At 58.9% G+C, this 17,419-nt stretch overlaps 1 protein-coding gene across 4 annotated transcripts in view; it reads left to right on the plus strand.

Moving 5' to 3' along the window:
* Window positions 1-2,214: 2,214 nt before the first annotated feature.
* The window catches only part of FHOD1 (formin homology 2 domain containing 1), a 28,236-nt gene continuing 13,031 nt past the window's right edge, over window positions 2,215-17,419 (plus strand). Inside the window, exons 1-9 of one of the 4 annotated variants that reach the window (XM_078380487.1) lie at window positions 2,215-2,512; window positions 10,619-10,725; window positions 11,229-11,293; window positions 14,501-14,568; window positions 15,016-15,121; window positions 16,316-16,410; window positions 16,702-16,813; window positions 17,018-17,112; window positions 17,207-17,350. In XM_078380487.1, the coding sequence (XP_078236613.1) occupies window positions 2,291-2,512; window positions 10,619-10,725; window positions 11,229-11,293; window positions 14,501-14,568; window positions 15,016-15,121; window positions 16,316-16,410; window positions 16,702-16,813; window positions 17,018-17,112; window positions 17,207-17,350 (1,014 nt within the window). In that variant the 5' untranslated portion in view covers window positions 2,215-2,290. Of the gene's footprint in view, window positions 2,513-9,774; window positions 9,916-10,618; window positions 10,726-11,228; window positions 11,294-14,500; window positions 14,569-15,015; window positions 15,122-16,315; window positions 16,411-16,676; window positions 16,814-17,017; window positions 17,113-17,206; window positions 17,351-17,419 lie in introns of those variants that run through there. The other 3 variants (XM_072980879.2, XM_078380488.1, XM_078380489.1) reach the window with 3 other exon arrangements.

Raw genomic sequence — 17,419 nt, forward strand, 5'->3', positions numbered from 1 at the left:
GATCCTCCAGCCGGCTGGAGGAGCCTTTCCTGGACTGCTTACTCACATCACTGGATGACTCAGAGGATGACTCACAGAACCCGGCACACACTTTCCAGTGGTGGCGACAGAGGCTGGTCATTAGCAAACCCCAAAGACTTGTGGCCTCTGAGGGGGTTTGTTCCATCTCTGGAAACAAGAGCTGCCCCAGAAAAGAAAAGCAAGCCGAGCAAAAATTCATCCCTGCCGCCGTTCAGCGGCTTCTGAGATCCAGCCACAGGTCTCTCTGGCTCATCCGTACCTTGAAAGCGACCAAGAGAGGTTCTGGAGGGTGACCATGCGGGTATCGGGGGGGGCAGAATCCAAGGTGGAAGTCTTCCTTGGGGGGGGGTCAGGGGAAGCTTGCTTGCTCTCCCTTGGAGGGGGCTTGTTCCTCTTCGTTCTAAACCACCACCCTGTCCTCACCCAATTTTGACATAACCTGGACAGTCAGCTTTCAAACTGGGAGGTCAGGAGGTCAGGTCTGTGCTAGGCAGGAACCCCCAGAAGAGATTCAGAGGGAATGACTTCGATTCGCTGCAGAGGGGGGCTGGAAGGCAGATGCAGGCCATGGTCCAGGCCCAGGAGGGGCTCTCGTGGCCTGCTGGGAAGTGAGATGGTGCCCTCCCCCCCGAGTCTGCCATGCTGGAGGGGGTCCACAGCAGGCTGCACCCCCCACCCCACCCGGCAGGGTTCTGGTGCTGAGGCCCACCCTTGGTGAACCCAGGCAGTTCTAGGGACAGACATGAGGCGCAACGCTGGCAAAGGCTACTTCTTAGCCTTTAAGGTGGAAACTAGCTGGCCACTCTGGAGAGCTGGAGAGAGAGGGTGGTGTGGCCAAAGGGCTTGCCCGGCCCCCCTCTTTCCCTCAGATCCCTGGCAATCCTTGACGCTCAAGGAGGACTGAAGACTTCCGGGGGCTCCCACAGGAAGCGGGGGCTGTCCTGTCTGGTTTCTATCCCCGAAGCCCGGTGGAGAAAAGGATCCCTCTGCCCAGCTCTGCCCTCTTGGCCCCCTTCCGTACCGTTTGGTCCACAGACCCCATAGGCTATGCCACGCTGCCTGGGGTTGATGGGAACTGTAGTCCAAGGGGACACGCTTAGCTGCTGCTTGGTGGCATTGCGAGGGGCTCGGCATTCTTGGGCGGCGGCGGCGGCGGCCCCCACCCGCTTGCACACCTTTCATGGAACACGTGGGAAGGGGGAGCGACGGGGGGGCGAATATCGTTCTCACACCTGGCAGATTTCTTTGCGCTTGACTAGGTCACGGACCGTGACGCCGCATCTAAGGGCCTGGTTCGTTCTTGGAGCAGCCTGGGGATGGGGGGGGGGCGCGAATCCCTGTCCCTGGTCCGTGATACGGGGATCATTTTATACTGTACAAAAATAAAGGCCTGAAAGGGACTTATTGCGAAAGCAGCGGGCAGCTTTGGCTGAAGAGGTAGAACGCCAGGTGCAAAAGGACATTCCTCTTGGAAACTGGGGAGCGGGGGCGTCCAGAAGCAGATCGCCAGGAAAGTCTCGACGTACGTCCAGTGACCACCCAACGATCTCTAGACGCACCCGCGGTCGGAGTGGTGGGGGAAGCGGACTTCACAAGGAGACTTAACAACCGCGCTCTCTAGAAGCGCCCACTTTAATCCCAGGACGAGTTTCTCTTCAGTTCGCAAACACAAACGACGGCAGCGGCTCAAAGCCCTCCGCCAGGCCTTGCCGCCCCTCCTCGGCCGCCGCCCGAGGCAAAAGGCGCCCCGCCCGGCTCGGCCCCGCCCAGACGCTGGGTTGGAGCCCCACCCTCCGACCACGCCCCCGCGGGATTCAAGGGCCGCGGTCACTGCTGAGGCTCTCCGGCTTCGGAGGAAGACACGTCCGGTTCTCAACGCGCAAAGAAGTCGGGGCAGGAGCCCAACCCGAGGAGCGGCGTCCGGTCACTTGAGGGGACGCTGGTCCGCCCCACACAACCCGGTGGTCACGCCCCCTGCGTCCGACACACACTCTCTATCCCCCCCTCCCCGCCGCAGAGGTGCCGCGGGGGAGGCCGCAGAACCTGGAGCCCCCGCCGCCCCGCAACTCCCGTCGGGGATCCCCTGGCGAAGCGCCGCGGGCAGCCGAAGGGAGCCGGAAGAGTGGGCGGTGCGCGTTGTCTGCCTGCCTCTTGGGTCCGGGCCCGGGCCCCTCCCCCTCGCCCTGGCCCCGCCCCCTCCGCAGCCGGCGAGACTTGGGCAGAGCGCCGCGGTTGCCGAGTCCCTCCGTGGTGCCTGGACGGCGCGGCCATGGGGCAGCCGTCCTCCCCGTCGCCCGGGCCTGATCCTGCGCCCCCGGCGGAGGCGGCCGGCTCGGTGCAGGTGCGGCTGCAGTACCTGGACGACGCGGACCCGTTCTCGTGCGCCGCCTTCCCGGAGCCGCGCCGCCCGCCCGCCCAGCCCGTCCTGGAGGCGCTGCCGCTCGCCGCCCAGCTGCCCGCCTTCCACCGCCTCCTCGACGCGCCCCTGCCGGTGAGTGGGGCGGCTCCGGCGCGCGTGCAGAGCGCCGCGGGAAAACCTGGCGGGGAGAGACGTCTCAGTCAGCCAGGGGACGATAGGCGATGTAGTCCGCCGGGCTCTGGAGGGGCGAAGCGGACGGGCCTTGCCCTCGAAGAGCTGCTCCTTCCCTTCGCGGGAGCGCGCGGGTCAAGGGGAGCCCCTGGGGGGGGGAGAGCATGAAGGTGGGCAAAGGAATGTGGGGAGGGGTCGGGGGGAGGTTGGGGAAAAACAGACGGCTGGCTGCCTCCCCCGTGTGGAGAGTTTGGGGCCCAGGCCATCTCCCCCCACACACATACCAGGTGCGGTCGTTGCTTGGGTTCAGAACAACCCCTGGCCCTGGTGGGCGTTCGCTAGCCTGGTGTCCTCCAGAGGTTTGGAACTACAGCTCCCATCATCCCCAGCTTTCGGCTTTGGTGGCTGGGGGGCTTGGTCCAGCATGCTGGGGGAGACTCGGGAAGGAAGGAAGGAAAGGCCGGCAGGCAGGCCGGGCGCTGCGGTGTCCAGAAAGAGGAGCCGCAGCAGCCGAAGGGGGGGCCGAGGGCCTGGCCTAAAGGTTGGCTGAGGGGGCGAACGAAGGAGGAGAAGGATGACCTGATCCTGGCCCTCATTTTCAAAAGGTGTTGCTGCAGGGAAGAAAGTTGCCCCGCCCCCACCCCTCCTCCTCCTCCTCCTCCTTTCCTGTGTTGTGCAATTTTGGGCCTGCCAGGATGTCTTCTCCCCACAGCTCAGAGATAACAAGAGTTAAGAAACTGCTCTAGGAAGGTCTGGAAGGCAGACGGATGGGAAGCTGCAGGCAGGCAGGCAGGCAGGTAGATAAGGGCAGGTAGATAAGGGCAGGTAGGTAAGGGCTCGAACCCTGCGGGGTCGTGTTCTTCCTGGCGCTGGCGCCCAGGGCCCATTAGCAGCCATGCCTGCATTCAGCCCTTCCTTTCACGGATGGCGCAGGGGTGGACGGCTGAGTGGACAAGCCTCTGCCCTGGATAGTTGCCCGGCCGTCTCGCAGGACCGGCCTTGAGGCATTTCCAGCCCTCTCTGTCCTGGAGTCCGCTGGCCGCCAAGCTGGGGCCGGATGTTCCCCAACAGTTTGCCCCAACAGTCTTTCGTGCTGCATCTCCAGCTGCCCAACCCCCCCCCCCAGGCCCCTGCCCAGGATGGCCGGCATCCTTTCTCTCTTTCCTGGCAGGGAGAGGGGAGGGAGGGTTGGCTTGCGGCTCAAGGGCTCGCTCGCCCCTCGGTGGTTGGCCTCAGTTTCTGAGGGAAGGTGCTCATGCGGATGAGTGCTTACGGTGTCCTGGAGGTGTTAGTCTTTAAGGGCGAGCCCTCTCTGGGCTCTTCCTGCCCTGGCCTGTGAGGGGAGTCGCTAACTGTGACAGTGGGGCTGAAGGAGAAGGCCAGAGGCAACCTACCTCGTGTGCCAGATGCCTCTGCTCTGGGGTGCTTGAGCTGCCCGTGTAAACAGGCAGGGGTCCAGATGGGCCCCTGGTCAGATCCTGCGTGTTCAGCCTGGGAGCAGGGAGACGACAGGTGAGAGGGTGGACTGAGCAAAGCAACTGAGCAACGCAGACGCTGTGAAATGCTGGTCTCAGAGCACGGGCTGTTTTCCTTGGCACACCTCTTTCTCCTCGTCATGACACAGCTGAAGGTCTGAAGCCGGTGCAGTCATGGGGTATTTTTTGTCGGTGACTAAAGGGAGCTGGGAACAAACAGGAAAAACAGTTCCAACAAAGTTGTGCTCGGGTTTCAGGCCTGTGCTCTGGAGCCAAGCTGGTGGGCATGTGGGAAAAGCAGCTCCGAGCCAGGAGCGGGTTGGGCGCCCGGGAAGAGCAGAGAACCAGCCCTGCATTTAAGGCAGAGGACTTTCAGAAGGCAAATGGCACCCTCCAGTGGGTGGGAGGGGGGTACTGAAGGCAGGGGCTGGTTCAGAGTATCAGCAAATATGGCGGCAGTGGGGGGGGGACACTTTAACCCATTCCTCCTCACTACTGGCGAATTTCTTCTTGGCAGACACACAGACTGAATTCTCAAAAAAAGAGGCTTTCCTCCAGTTCTAAAGCAGAAGGGTAGGCACTTCCTCCTTCCATGCCAGGGCCGCCGCCATCACCCTGAAGATGGCTTGCATTTTTAAAAAGCTGTGCTTGAAATGCCCCATTGTTCACCCTCTAGCAAGGCTGGCCCAGCCCTCTGCATGTGGTGCTTGCAACCCCTGTCCCACCCCTCTTGCCGGGGGGGGGCTGGCACCCTCTTTCCGGTAGCTCAGCTGCTTCCCAGTGATGAGCATGGGACAGAGAGCATTGTGGTGTGTGGGGGGGGGAGTGAGGTTTCTTACCCCCCTCCAAGTCTTCCTGCTGCTGATCGGCAGGAAGCACCTGAGCCGCGAGGGCGGGGAGGGGGAGGAGAAGGAGCCATCCTGCCCCAGACCACAGAAGAAGTGCCCTTCCTTGGTGTGGCTTGCAGGGTCTCCTTGGGGCCCCCTGGAGACAGAGGGCCCTCCGCCCTCAGCAAGGAAGCTGGAGCCTGGCGCCCGCCTCGTGCTTCTGGTCACACGTGCTCCTACACGGGGGTGCCTGTTAGCTGAGCAAGGCAGGCGTGTGAACCCAAAGGGGAAGTTAGCAAGACTTAATATGAAAGAACTCATGTCTCACAGTAGACTGTCCATAATGAAGCATTGCACAATTCTTGTGTGGAATTGAAAAAAAGATGGTTAGATGAACACAGCTGAGTTGAGAGGAGCTGCTGCAGTTATTGTGACATGTCTCTAGAACAAGACAGCTGAAAGACCGAGAGAGAAAGAGGGAGAGAGGGCAACTACAGAGACCTTGTGGAGGGAGAAAGGCTGTTGCACCAGGCCTGGAAGTTACGGGGGGGGGGACGAGACTCAAGGAGCAGAAGCTTGGCGCAGGACAAGGTGGTGGGTAAAGAAAAGAGACCATCGGAAGACACAGAGAGAGGAAGGGATCCCGAGAGGGTCCTTTCTTGAGGATGTACAACAGTCTTGACATCAACGGGACCGAGGAGGGCGAGAGGCCGGAGGGAGGCGGGCCTCGTCCCTGGACAGGACGGTCCTGGCGGTCATTCAGACCGGTCATCTGACAGTCAGCCTGACACGCCACCATCGGGCCTGGTGAGCCCTGTGGCATTCCGTCTTTTCTACGGGGCCGTCCAGTTTTGTTTAATGCTCAGAGATGTTGCCAGTTCTATTGGCTCTTTTTGCTCGCTTGCCATTTCTGTTTCCAGTGGAGATTCCCCCCCCCCCCGCAGCTTCTCAGGGACTTTCAATAAGGTAGATAAGTAATATGGGGCGCAGGAGTTTCCCCCTCTCTCAATCTCTCTCTCTCTTGTCATTGTTTTCTTACGAGACTGAAGCTGCTCTCCTGCACAAACACCCAGTGTGGCTAAATGCATTCTGCCTGCTTCTGAACAGGCAAACAGAGACCACACTAGGAGGTATTTATGGCTTTGAGGCCGCAGTCTTGTGTATGCTTGCTTGCAGGTAAATTCCGAGAATCAGAATGGGTCTCGATTTTGAGTAAACATGCAAGGGTGTTTTAGGGTTTTTTTTTACTTAAGAAGATGAAACATATATAATTTAATGTCAAACAGTGCAATTGTACTGTATATGCTAAGTTAGAAAGACTGCATTTTATATTGAATGCTCCCATTTCTCCCTATGTAGCAGTTCTGCCTTTCTGAATGGGTGGTTCTGTTTAATTTGTTTGAGTTTCTATGGTTTCCTTCTGGGCCACAGGAACAACCCTGTGTTGAGGTGGAGTTGGAGCAGCAGCATCTGTTAATTTTGTCATATTGCATTTCTCCCTTAGTAGATTCTGTGGGTATTACCATCACAGGGTGGGGGGAGGGGAGAGAGCAGGAATGGGAGCAGCTCTTGGCTTAGATTCAGGAAAGGGCAGGATTTGGAATTTAGGATGGTGCGAAAGGTTGGCTGCAGGTGTTGCTAGACTTGGCCATTGCTGGAAATCTCTGGGTTCGAGGGAGCAGGGGAGAGGAGAGGGTTTCCATCTGCACCCCCAGAAATGTGAGGGCAGAAGGAATGTCTTCCCTAGCTTCTGCGGCTTGTGACGGCTTTCCCACCCGCTGAAGTCAATGCTAAAAGCAGAGGCAGGCTCCCTGTGCGCTTCGTTTACTGAAGAAAGGTGTGATCCAATGGTGCTTTTGCGCTGCTTTGGGAACTGGTTGGTTCACAACATTTCCCGCTGACCAGCTGACAGGCCGGCAATTGCCAACCAGCCCATCCTTTATCCGCGCCTAGCCGCACCTTTTCGGGGCCCCTGGGAGGGGTTGTTGTGTTTTGTTTCTTTTTTATTATTATTCTTTTGTTTGTTTTCAGCCCAAGTAGGATTGCTGGGTTTTAGTGTGGTTTTCAGCACGTGTGAATGCTGGTATTAAAGCAAGGCAGCATTGGCAGGTTTCTCCCACCCCTACCCCCAACAATTCAGTGCTGTGTCACGTGGGTCCATAGCAAGCCCATGGAGTGGACTATCACTGGTACATTAAAAAAAAATCAGTCAGTCAGTCAGTCAAGCTTTCCTCTGCTCCTGATGGAGGGGATGACAGGAGGGAATGCAGGGCCATGGAGGCTGAAAAAGAAGAATGGGCTAAATAGGGTATCTGCAGGCTTCCTTTGGCAAAACCACCCTCTGCATTTGGGTGGAAGGATCATTCTAAATCTCAGGCTGCAGTTTCAAGTGATCCATTGATCCAGCTGGCTTCCACCTCCCTGTCCAGTTGCACCTTCAGTGGAGTTAATCATTACCTTAGGAGTGAGTTTCAGAGAAGTAGGGGCCACGGACCTTTCATGTTTAAACATAAGTCCCCAAATGACAATTCCAGAAAGTTGTAATCCAATGCACACTCAAGAACCCCACTCCCCTTTGTGTGACACACACACACCCCTTTGGCAAGCGTGGGCAGAGTCACCCACGGCTGTCCAGCCAGTGCTGCGGCCGATCGGGCGAGCAGGGGGGGGGGCAACCTGAGGTCCGCATGTCTGCCTTTCCATTGCAGGTCGAACCTTCCTAATTTTCCCAGATTCTTCACCTTTAATTTTGCAGCCTCAGCAGGCTTTTGTTTATGGTAGTCATTGTTGCAACAGTATCAGAAAAGTAGCCATACCAGTTTGTTTCAGCAAGAATAGAAACAGAAAAAGCAAAGCAAACAGAAACAAAAGCAACAATGTCTTTGTTTTGCCATTTTAAACTTTGTTGTTGCAAAATTATATGTGAATCTTATTTATTAAAAATGGGAAGGACTAGCAACTGGCTTGGGTTGTGTTTGGGCAGGAAGCCCTGTTTTTCAGGAAATGGTTTTAAAGGAAATTATTACTTATCATTACTGTCAGGGTTTTAAGGAAATTCCTTTAAGTGGGAGAGGACTCTTGGGAGCTCCTTCTAGGCTGACCTTCAGAGGTTGCGAAATTCTTCTGAAAGGCCGAACACTCCCTCAACCTCTTGAAGGAGGCTCTTTCTGTCCCACCAGCCCTCCAGCGTTTGCAAAAACCTGAAATGGTTTCACCCTGGAGGTGTTCCTGAGGGAGGGGCCCCTGGAGGAGGACGAAGGCTTTTGGGCGAAAGCAATTTTAGGGTCTCCCTTCTGTGTGAAGTCCTTTGCTTGCTGTGCCTCGGGGGGGGGGGCTCGGAGAGGCCGGGATCAGCATTTGGCCATGTGAGGACTGTCCAGAGTTAGAGAGCATCGGCTGCCTGGCTTTCTGAGGGAGCGAGCCTTTTATCCAGGAGTATTAAATATAGCCTCCCTGTTGAGTCCATTTGGTGCTGTCTTCCAAACCAGGAGGGCTCTTCCTGGTCCCCAGGGCATTTGTGCTGCTTTTAGCAAGAAAACATGGTGTCTTCTCTCCTCCCCCTCCCCTTCTCCCCACTCTGCTGGAACAGAAGCATAAGGTTTCTGCTGGCAGAGCAGGCCAGAGCTGACACATTCCCACGGCCCCCAGAAGCGCCTCAGTCTACTGTGGAAAACTTCAGGCGCTCGCCAGCAGAGGCGGCGAGAGGAGCCTCCAACCGATGACACAGGCAGGCACGGTGGGACCGTCTCCGGGGGTTCTGGAGGGTCAAGGCTGTGGATGCCCCTTCCTTGCACACATCTTTCTCCCTGGGAGTGGTGAGGATGGAGCCCAGGGATGCACAGGTGGTCACACCCTGCCCAGCTGTGAGGCACCTGCTCAGTCCCTTTCCTTCCACCCATCAGCTTCCATTGTGTCCACCTGCCCAACCTTCAGATGTTCAGCGCATAGAGCACCCCATCCCAAAAAGGATGTCCACCTCTGTGGATGAGAACCACTCCTAAATGGACACAAATTCATGCCCCTCCCTGAGATCCCCTCTTCAGTTAGAATATAATCCACTAATTGGGGGGGGGGCAGAAGTCTGTCTCTTCCTTCCCTGCCTCTGGGCTTTTTGTCACCATATCTGCTGTGACATTTCGGGGCATAAAAACCATGAATTGTCTCATCTTTGGTGTGGGGAGAGAGTGCTTTTTGCACAAACTGCTTGCATTTCACACTTAAAGAAGGTCTGCTAGGTAGAAAAACATCTGTATTCTGTTCAAACTCTAAGGTTCTTGTGCAAAATACAACTCTAATGTTCTGGTTAATTTTTTTTCCACAAAATTCAAAGATTTGTGCAGAAACAATGTCCTGTGTGTGCTTGAGAGAGAGAGAGAGAGAACATAAATAAATGCACAGACTTCTTATATTCACAATCAGTAGTGTATTTGACATGAAATTGTTTCTGCCTGTGGGAGCAAAATAAGTTGATTCACATGTGCCTTGCGGGCCCTTCAGCCCATCATTGCCAGGCTGGACAAGGCGGCGGGGTGTGTGTGTGTGCTGACTCCTGCGTGGGACGTGGTGAGTCAGAGGCAGCTCCCCAGAGAGTGTGAGGTGTGGCAGTGGGGAGTACACTGTCTTTTTAATGCCTAGAGGCTGGCTGAAGTTGGCGGCCACTCCCATGGGGAGGAGAAGCCCCACAGGAGGGGCGGGGCAGCCTGTTGTGGGGGGCAGCTGTCAGAGGGACAAGGGAGTCCTGGGCTTCCCTGGAGGGAGGCCTCCCTTCCGCCTGGGGTGGCCCCAGCACTTCTGTCCCGCCTGGCGCTGGTCTGGGGCTTGCAGGCTTTCCCGGGTGGGAGTCCCGTGAAGGAAGCAGGACAGGCATTGGAGCTCAGTTTCCCCCCTGCTTTGAGACTATGTCAGCCTTTGACTGCCCTGAAGCACAGCTGGCCTGATGTGCTGTGGTGGGAGAGACAAAGGCATCCACAGGGGAGGAGGGGGGGGTCTCTGTGTCACACCAGCATCACTGCCGTTTGTGCCGGAAGGGACTGGCGAGGCAGTGCAGCTGTCGGACAGCCTGGTATGTTCCAAGGATGGCTCAGCAGGGTTGTTATTTGCCACCTGAAGGACTTTGTTGGAGGGGCACAGTTTTAATGGTGTGTGTTGTGGGGGTGGTTTTCCTGCCTTTAACTGAAGATGCTGCTCTGTCTGGCATGCTGGGCAAGCTGCGAGCCGAGAGGGTAGGCAAGCCCCCGGTCTGTGTGTGTGTGTCTGTGTGTGTTCCCTGTTCCCTCCAGCTGCGGGCCTCTCGGCCTCTGTGCAAAAATCTCCTTTCTAGGCCTCCTCCAGAGTTCTACTTAATGTTTAGATGGAACTTCCTTGTAACTTGAATCTCTTGTCCTTGTCTCAGACTTTGCAGGAAGATCTGGGCTCTTCCTCTTAGGTGGCCCTGGACGAACTGGGCAGGTGGGGTCGGTGGGGCTGCCCTGCGGCCTCTAAAGCCTGGGCCTCTCCTTCTGGGAAGCTTCCCCAGGCCCTCAAAGGGAAGGGTGGGGTGTTGAGGTGCCCTGCCTGATGGAGATAGTCTTGTCTCACCTCTTGAGCCAAGTGAAGCCTGGGATGGCCAAGCAGGGGGGGTCTCTGGCACCGGGCACGACGCTCCTCTGGGCAGTGGCTGCTGGTTTGTGGGGCTCGGCGGCACCTTCTTTCTTGCCTTTTGGCCTCCTTGGTGGGGGGGGCGGCCCTTCCCTAGTTGACCGGCTGCCCTCCTTGTGGTTTTGCAGCTGGAAGACTGTGCCGTGCAAGTCCTGCCTTCGGGGCATTACCTGGACCTGGAGCTGTCGCTGCTGGAGCAGAAGGAGGACCTGGAAGGCTTCTACGAGGACATCGCGTGAGCCTTGGGGATGGAGGGGGGCGAAGGGGGTGCTGCCCGGTGGGGGGTGGGGGGACTGTCTTGTGGGGCAAGGGGGCCACTCTGTCCTCGGAGCTGGTCTGGAGCCTGAAGGCTGCAGTGGGGCTGCTGTCCCTCTGAAGCTCACGAAGTCACCATCCGGTTGTTCGCCACAGCCCGGCCGGTCCTGGCTGCCCCTCTCCCTCCCTCCCTCCCTCCCTCCCTCCCTCCCTCCCTGCCAAGCCCAGCTTCCAGGCTGAGGGGCAATCTTCTGGCCCGGCCCAGCAGAAGGGAGCTGTTCCTCTCGGGATGGTTTGTCTGCCTGGGGAAAGTCTGGAGTGCAGTCTTTGAGAAGAAGAAGAAGAACTGGGACTGGGGCTTTTCCCTCTTAGGGAAACAGGGTGGGATGTTATGAGCCCCCCCCCCCCCGAGTCTTCTCCCTGGGGAGCCTGCTGGAGCTTTTCTTCCCCAGGCTGACATGGTTTCCTTTCACAACGTTGCAGCAAAGGGAGGCGCCCAATCCTGCTCCTGCGTACACAGCTCTCGGTCCGAGTGCAGGCCATCATAGGTGAGTACCTCTGCACGGATTCTGTGCTCACACTGAGAGGGGTGTGTGCATGCAGGCGCGTGTGAAGGCTTCGCTCCTTTGCTCCAGAAGCCTCTTGGCCGCTTGGCTTAGCTGCTTCCTGCTGCCTCCAGTCCCGATGGCTGCTCCTTGCGCTGGAGGAAATGCCTACCGGGGTGGGAGGCCAGAGCAGAAATGGCCGGGGACCTTCACAGGCTTTGGATGGGTGGTCCTCTGGCTCTCCGGGACATCTCCTCCCCAGGCAGGAAAAGAGGCTTCCCAAGTGTGCAGGGGGTGCTTTCTGCCACCCCTGCCTTCTGCGTCTTCCTGAGTGAGACGTCAAAGGTCAGCCATGCGGAAGAGGAGGAGGAGGAGGAGGAGGAGGAGGGCCATTGTGGAGCCCTGTCTGAAACAGCCCCCAGGACTGTGGCCTCAATATGGGCTGGCACACACAGGCCTTGCCAGGCTGTTGGTGCACTGGCACTCGAGGAGCTCATGGGCCTTCCTTGGCCACGGGCTCATGGCCAAAAGGACTCAAATCCTTCCCAAGAGTTGGGGACAGTCGAGAAGCCAGAATGAAGCTGGGCTTTAGCCCTGGATAAAAAGCCACCCTAGGGTAAAGAGAAGGCCAGTGGGTGCCCAGTCAGCCTTTGGACTGAACAATGCTGCCTCCACGCTGGCCGCCATGGGGGGGTGGGGGTGGGGGTGGGGTGTTGATCCCCTCGCCTTGGCTGTGCTCGGCGGCCTTCAACTTCCTCTCTGCTGGCCTGTGTGTGGATGTGATGCCTTCCTGCTCGGTGCTCCCCAGTTCCCTCAGCACCACTTTGCCTAGCAGGCTCAGAGGCTTGCACCCCTCAGCTATGGGCGCTTCCTGCCAGCGCTTTCCGGTGGGGCAGTGCCTACAAGTGGGAGGCCTCTGAGGCCAGTTGGTGCAGATCCAGAGAGTCCCCCGCCACACACACACACACACACACACACACACACACACACACACACACACACACACACACACACACACACACACACACACACACACACACACACACACACACACACACACACACTTTCCAGCTGAGTTCCTGAAATGTGGCTCCTGATTGAAATGACTGAGCCACACCTGACCATGGGTACACAGACATACCCCCAAACACACACACACACACACACATACACACACACTTCTGGGCAGCTGCTTGAGGGGCTAGCTCTGGTATTTGGGCAAAGCCCAGAGGTCATTGGCCCCCCAGAGTAGCTCTTTCCTTTGATCTGTGCCTGGAAAGAAAGCAGGAGGGCAGCCGGACACCAAAGACCACCCCCACCGGGGCACTGCCTGTTCTGACTGCCAGCCAAAGGCCACCTTTGCCAATGACCGGTGGTGGCCTTTGATGCTCCCACTCTCCAAGGCAGGGGGAATGGGTGGCACTCCCCCCCCCTTGACCATCTCCTCTGCCATTGGGGCAGCCATTCCTTCTCCCTCCCTGTATTCTGGGGGCATTCATAGGAGGGGGACAGTTGTCCGCCTCCCTTCCTCCCCGCTAGTTAAAAAGGTATCTGGGCCGCAGGAGGGAGAAGTCCCGTGGAGGAGAGGAGCAGCCACCCGGCAGCCCGGGCCTCCAGGAGGGGAAGTGCGCCGAGGCCTTTCCTGGATCCTCCCCCCACACCCCTCAAAGTGCTCCCCCTCCTTCGAATTCTCCCGGGTGACTGCACCCAGTTGTGGTGAATGGCCAAGCAGCTGGGCAAGAGGGAGGGAGAGGCAGGGTTTGCCTGTGAGGAGAGAGCGGTTCTCAGCAGTTGGCAGTGGCCAAGAAGATGTTAACCGGGTGCAGCCAGCCCTGAAAGAGCTGGGCTGGGCCTCTTGGGGCCTGGGGGAGGCATGGCCTTGGAACGCCCCCCCCCCTCCAAAGGGGCAGAGGCGGACTATCCCGCTGCCTCCTGAGGGCTCCCCAGCTGCTTCCAAACCAGAGGAGTCAGGCGCCCCTCCCAGCCTCCTCCTTTGGAGATCACAGAGATCTTGTGATCTGGCTCCAGGCAGAGGGGATGAAGACAAGAGCTCAGCCCTCTTTCTTTCTCCTCGGCTTGGACTTCTCCTCCATGCAGGAAGCAGCCCCGAGATATTTATATGCCAGGGACGGAAACGGGAAGCCAGCCAGAGAGCATTTGCAGGGGCTCCGGCTGCTGCCCTGCTTCTTGACCCAGGAGGAAGAGCGCCGAGATGCTTCCGCTGAAAGGCATGGGCGTGGGGAGCCTGGGCAGGGGGATTGGGGGGGCAAGGGGTGCCTTCTTCCACGAGGCTCCTGAGCCATCTGCTTCCTGCACCATCCCAGGATGTTACAGGAACTTTCGATCCTGCCCCCACCCCTGAAAAAAAGCAGTAAAGGGCTCCTGCCCCCTCCCATGTCTGGCATGCTGGCAGGGAATTGATCAGCCTACATTTGGTCTGGCTGCTGATTCGGAGGCAAGGGTGGTGGTCTGGATCCGCTGGAGAATTTGATAGAGTACATGGGAGGGGAGAGCGACTTCCATTCCTTAGGGTGGTATTCTTCCTCGCTGTATTCAGCATTGGCCAGGGATGATGGGTGTTGTATTCCACCCTGGGGAAGGCTGCCTTGAGGAAGAGATTGGGGGACTCGGACATGAGGCCATGGCTTGTGGGATGCTGCCCTGCTGGCTGGCCTCTTCTTGACCTCCAGTCCCAGCCCTGCCTTGCCCTCAGGCGCCTTGCAGGATTTAACCAACAGGGACAGGGGCCCTCCCCTCCCCTCCCCCTTTTGGCACTCACTCAGAGGCAAAAGGCCTCTGGAGCCCATCGAGCTGAGAGAAGGGGCCCCTGGGCAGATGATGCTCCAAGGAATGGGTTGACTCCCCCTTTCTGGCTTTCCTTGTGGTGCTAATTCTGCCACTGCCGGCTGCTTTTGGCCTCCAGGAGATGCAAGACTGGGTACAATGCCAGGGAGCCTCCATGCCCTACCCATTCTGGAGGTGTGCGATGGCGTGGCCAGACACAGCCAAGGCCTCTTGCTCCGGGTGGCTCGTGTGTGGGGCAGGCCTCCTGGGCCTCCCTCATGGGGGGCAGGGTCTCTTCTGGACCCAGGCTCCCCCTTGTCAGAACTCTCCTCTTGGGGGTGGAGGGCGGGGGCCAGGGACTGGCTGCCTGCAGACTGGGACACCCTCCTTCTCCCCCTCCCTCCCTCCCTCCTTTTTCCTCCCCAGAGAAGCTCTATCGTTCGAAGGGCCCTGAACTGAGGCGCTCCCTCTTCTCCCTGAAGCAGCTCTTCCAGGTAAGCCCTTCCTTTGGGAGGAGGCCCGGCAGCCCCCCCTTCTTCCTCCTGCCTCACCTGCTGCCTCCTTCAAAACTGCCCGTCTGCCCTGAGCTGTGGGGCAGAGGGCCTCCTAGCTCTCCTTGTGGCTTCCTGATCCTCTTGTCCCCTCTTCCCCCTCCCCCTCCCCCCCCACCACCGCCTGCTGTTTTCCTGCTTGTCTTGGTTTTCTGGGGGTTCCTCCCACCCAGCAGGAGGAAGAGGAGGAGGAGGAGGAGGGCGACAGGTGGCTGGTCCAGGTCCAGGGAGGGTGGAGAGTCCGAGGTGGTGGGTGAGGAGACCCCTCTTGTGGCTGGGAGGGGCCACTGGCCACCTGGGCTCCTCTCTGAGGGTGCACCCCTGATGGCTGTGCAGGGGAGGGGAAGATGCTCAGCCCCCCACTTTCTCCTCCTCCTCCCCCTCCTGCAGGAAGACAAGGACCTGGTGCCGGAGTTTGTGAATTCGGAAGGGCTGACGTGCCTCATCACGGTGGGAGCCGAGGCGGATCAAAATTACCAGAACTACATTCTCAGAGGTGAGTGACCACTAGGCCGGCCTGTGGAAGGAGGGAAGGAGGGGGCCGCTCTGTTCTCTGCAGGTGGCCGCCCCCGTCAGAGGATGCCCGTGGGGCTGCACCGCTGTGGGGACAATAAGGGTCTCTGCGTCCCTTCCCTGCTGAGGCAAATGCAGTGCTTGTGAGGTGGGGAACAGAGGAGAAGGGGGGGTTGATTCTTCCACACACACCCCACCGCCCATGTGAGAGGGACCTCATTCATGCTCATTTCAGAAGGGCAGCCCTGGGCGTCCCTGAACATCCCCCTGGCAGGGCCATAGCAGGACTGGCCACGGGGGGGGGAGGGTTCTGGCTAGAGGCAGGCTTCCCGGTGTGGGCAGCTGGGAGAGCAGCAGCCTCCCTCCGTTGGGGGGGTTGCGGCTGGGAGGCAGGGCTTGCTCCTCCTGGTGTGGAAACAGCCCCCAAGCTGGCCTTGGCAATTGGTGTGCCCAGGGAGGAAGGAGAGCGAGTGCTCCACCGCCCACCGGGCTGCTTCTCCTGCCAGGGCATTCCTGTGGGCTGCCTAGGTTGCATCCGTCATCTTATGACAGACAGCCTCCCTCCCTCCCTCCCTCCCTCCAGGCCCTTCCCCTGGCACTTCCTTGCTCCAAGCTGCTGCCCTCTAAGCCATTGCAAAGGATTGTGGATTCTCCCCCCCCCCCCGGTGTGGGTGCTGGGTTCCATCCATGCAGGCAGTTGGTGGGGCCCGTCCTCGTTAAAACCCCTTGGATTGTTTACTAAGGATGTATCTGGCTGGCCATGCCTTCCTGGGATATGGGTGAGGGCAAGGAGGTGCCTAACAGAAGGCACTTCTAAAAGGCTGGTGCAGAAACAACCGTGCTTCCTACGACAGAGACGGTCGGGCTGGAGGGACTCCTGGAGGGCTGACTTGCTGGCAAAGGTGTGTCCAAATTATGAGCGGTCATTGAAGCCTTTTGCAGAAGCAGAGGAGCAGAAGGGGCGAGGCCACCGGCCCCGCCTGCAGAGTCAGCACTGTGCTCGAGAAAACATCCACTTTCTGTGTTCTGCGAACCGCCAAAACAAGGAGAAAAGGGGAAGGGTCATCCGGCTGAACCCAAAGCATGGCCGTGGGACCCCGAAGGCCCAGCTTGTGGGCCCACAGGTGCCTCCCTCCCCGAATGGATGGGGTTCTCAAGGCCCTGCTCTCCCTTCCAGCGCTCAGCCAGATCATGCTCTTTGTGGACGGGATGATGGGAGTGATCAACCACAATGAGACTGTGCAGTGGCTGTACACCCTCTGTGGGAGCTTGGTGAGTCCCCCCCTCCCTCACCGAGTGTCTTGAGTGACATGGCCCCCCTCTGCTCACCCTTTCTGGCAACTGCTCCTCCTGAGAAGGCCCCTCCAGGGACGGCCACCTCCAGCTGGTGCACTGGCTGCGGACTGGGTGGGTGGGCGGTCCAGGGGAGAGGGACCTTGGGAAGGGCTGCTGAGTGGCCCAGCAGATCCAGAGTGGCTAGCTGGACCCCTGGGGGTAGGTGGGGGGGGGAGGCAGGGGCTGAAGCACAGGCTCCTCAGGCCACTTGGTGTGCTCCTCGGCCAGTACCGGCTGGTGGTCAAGACGGCGCTGAAGCTGCTGCTGGTCTTTGTGGAGTATACGGAGTCCAACGCCCAGCTGCTGATCCAGGCCATCCTGACGGTGGAGCAGGCCCGAGGTGAGTGGCCCGTGTGGGGGTGGGGTGGGGTGGGGGTCCCCCTGGGCAGCCCATCCCGGAGACGAGTGTGGGCAAGGCCGGCTTTGGCCTGATGGGGAGAGCCGTTCAAAATCCTGGGGAGCAGAGGCCCTGAATTGGCTTTGGGACGGGAGGGGGGGTGACAGGTGGACCTGGTGACACCACCACTTCCTTGTTGCCCTGCAGGTGGCTTTCCGTGGTCCCCCCTCGTGGCTCTCCTTGAGCAGACCAGTGGGGCAGACACGGAGCTCCAGGTGTTTGCCATGACCCTCATCAACAAGGTGAGGCTCTCGGGGCAGGAGGGCAGGAGGGAGGCAGCCACCGCTTGGCACGGCTTCCCTGCCCAGACTGAGGTGCCCTCCTGATCTTGGGCAGACTCTGGCCGCCCTCCCTGACCAGGACGCCTTCTATGATGTGACCGACTGCTTGGAGCAGCAGGGGATGGAGAGGATCATCCAGCAGCACGTGGCCGGCAAGGGCACGGATCCGGACCTGCATCAGCAGCTGACCCTTTACGAGGTGAGGTCCTCTTTGGTGGTGAACCATGAAGGCCTTGCTGAGCTCTTGGCAGGATGCGAGGGTGAGACC

This window comes from Pogona vitticeps, chromosome 10 (assembly GCF_051106095.1).
Source record: "Pogona vitticeps strain Pit_001003342236 chromosome 10, PviZW2.1, whole genome shotgun sequence".
Lineage (NCBI taxonomy): Eukaryota > Metazoa > Chordata > Lepidosauria > Squamata > Agamidae > Pogona > Pogona vitticeps.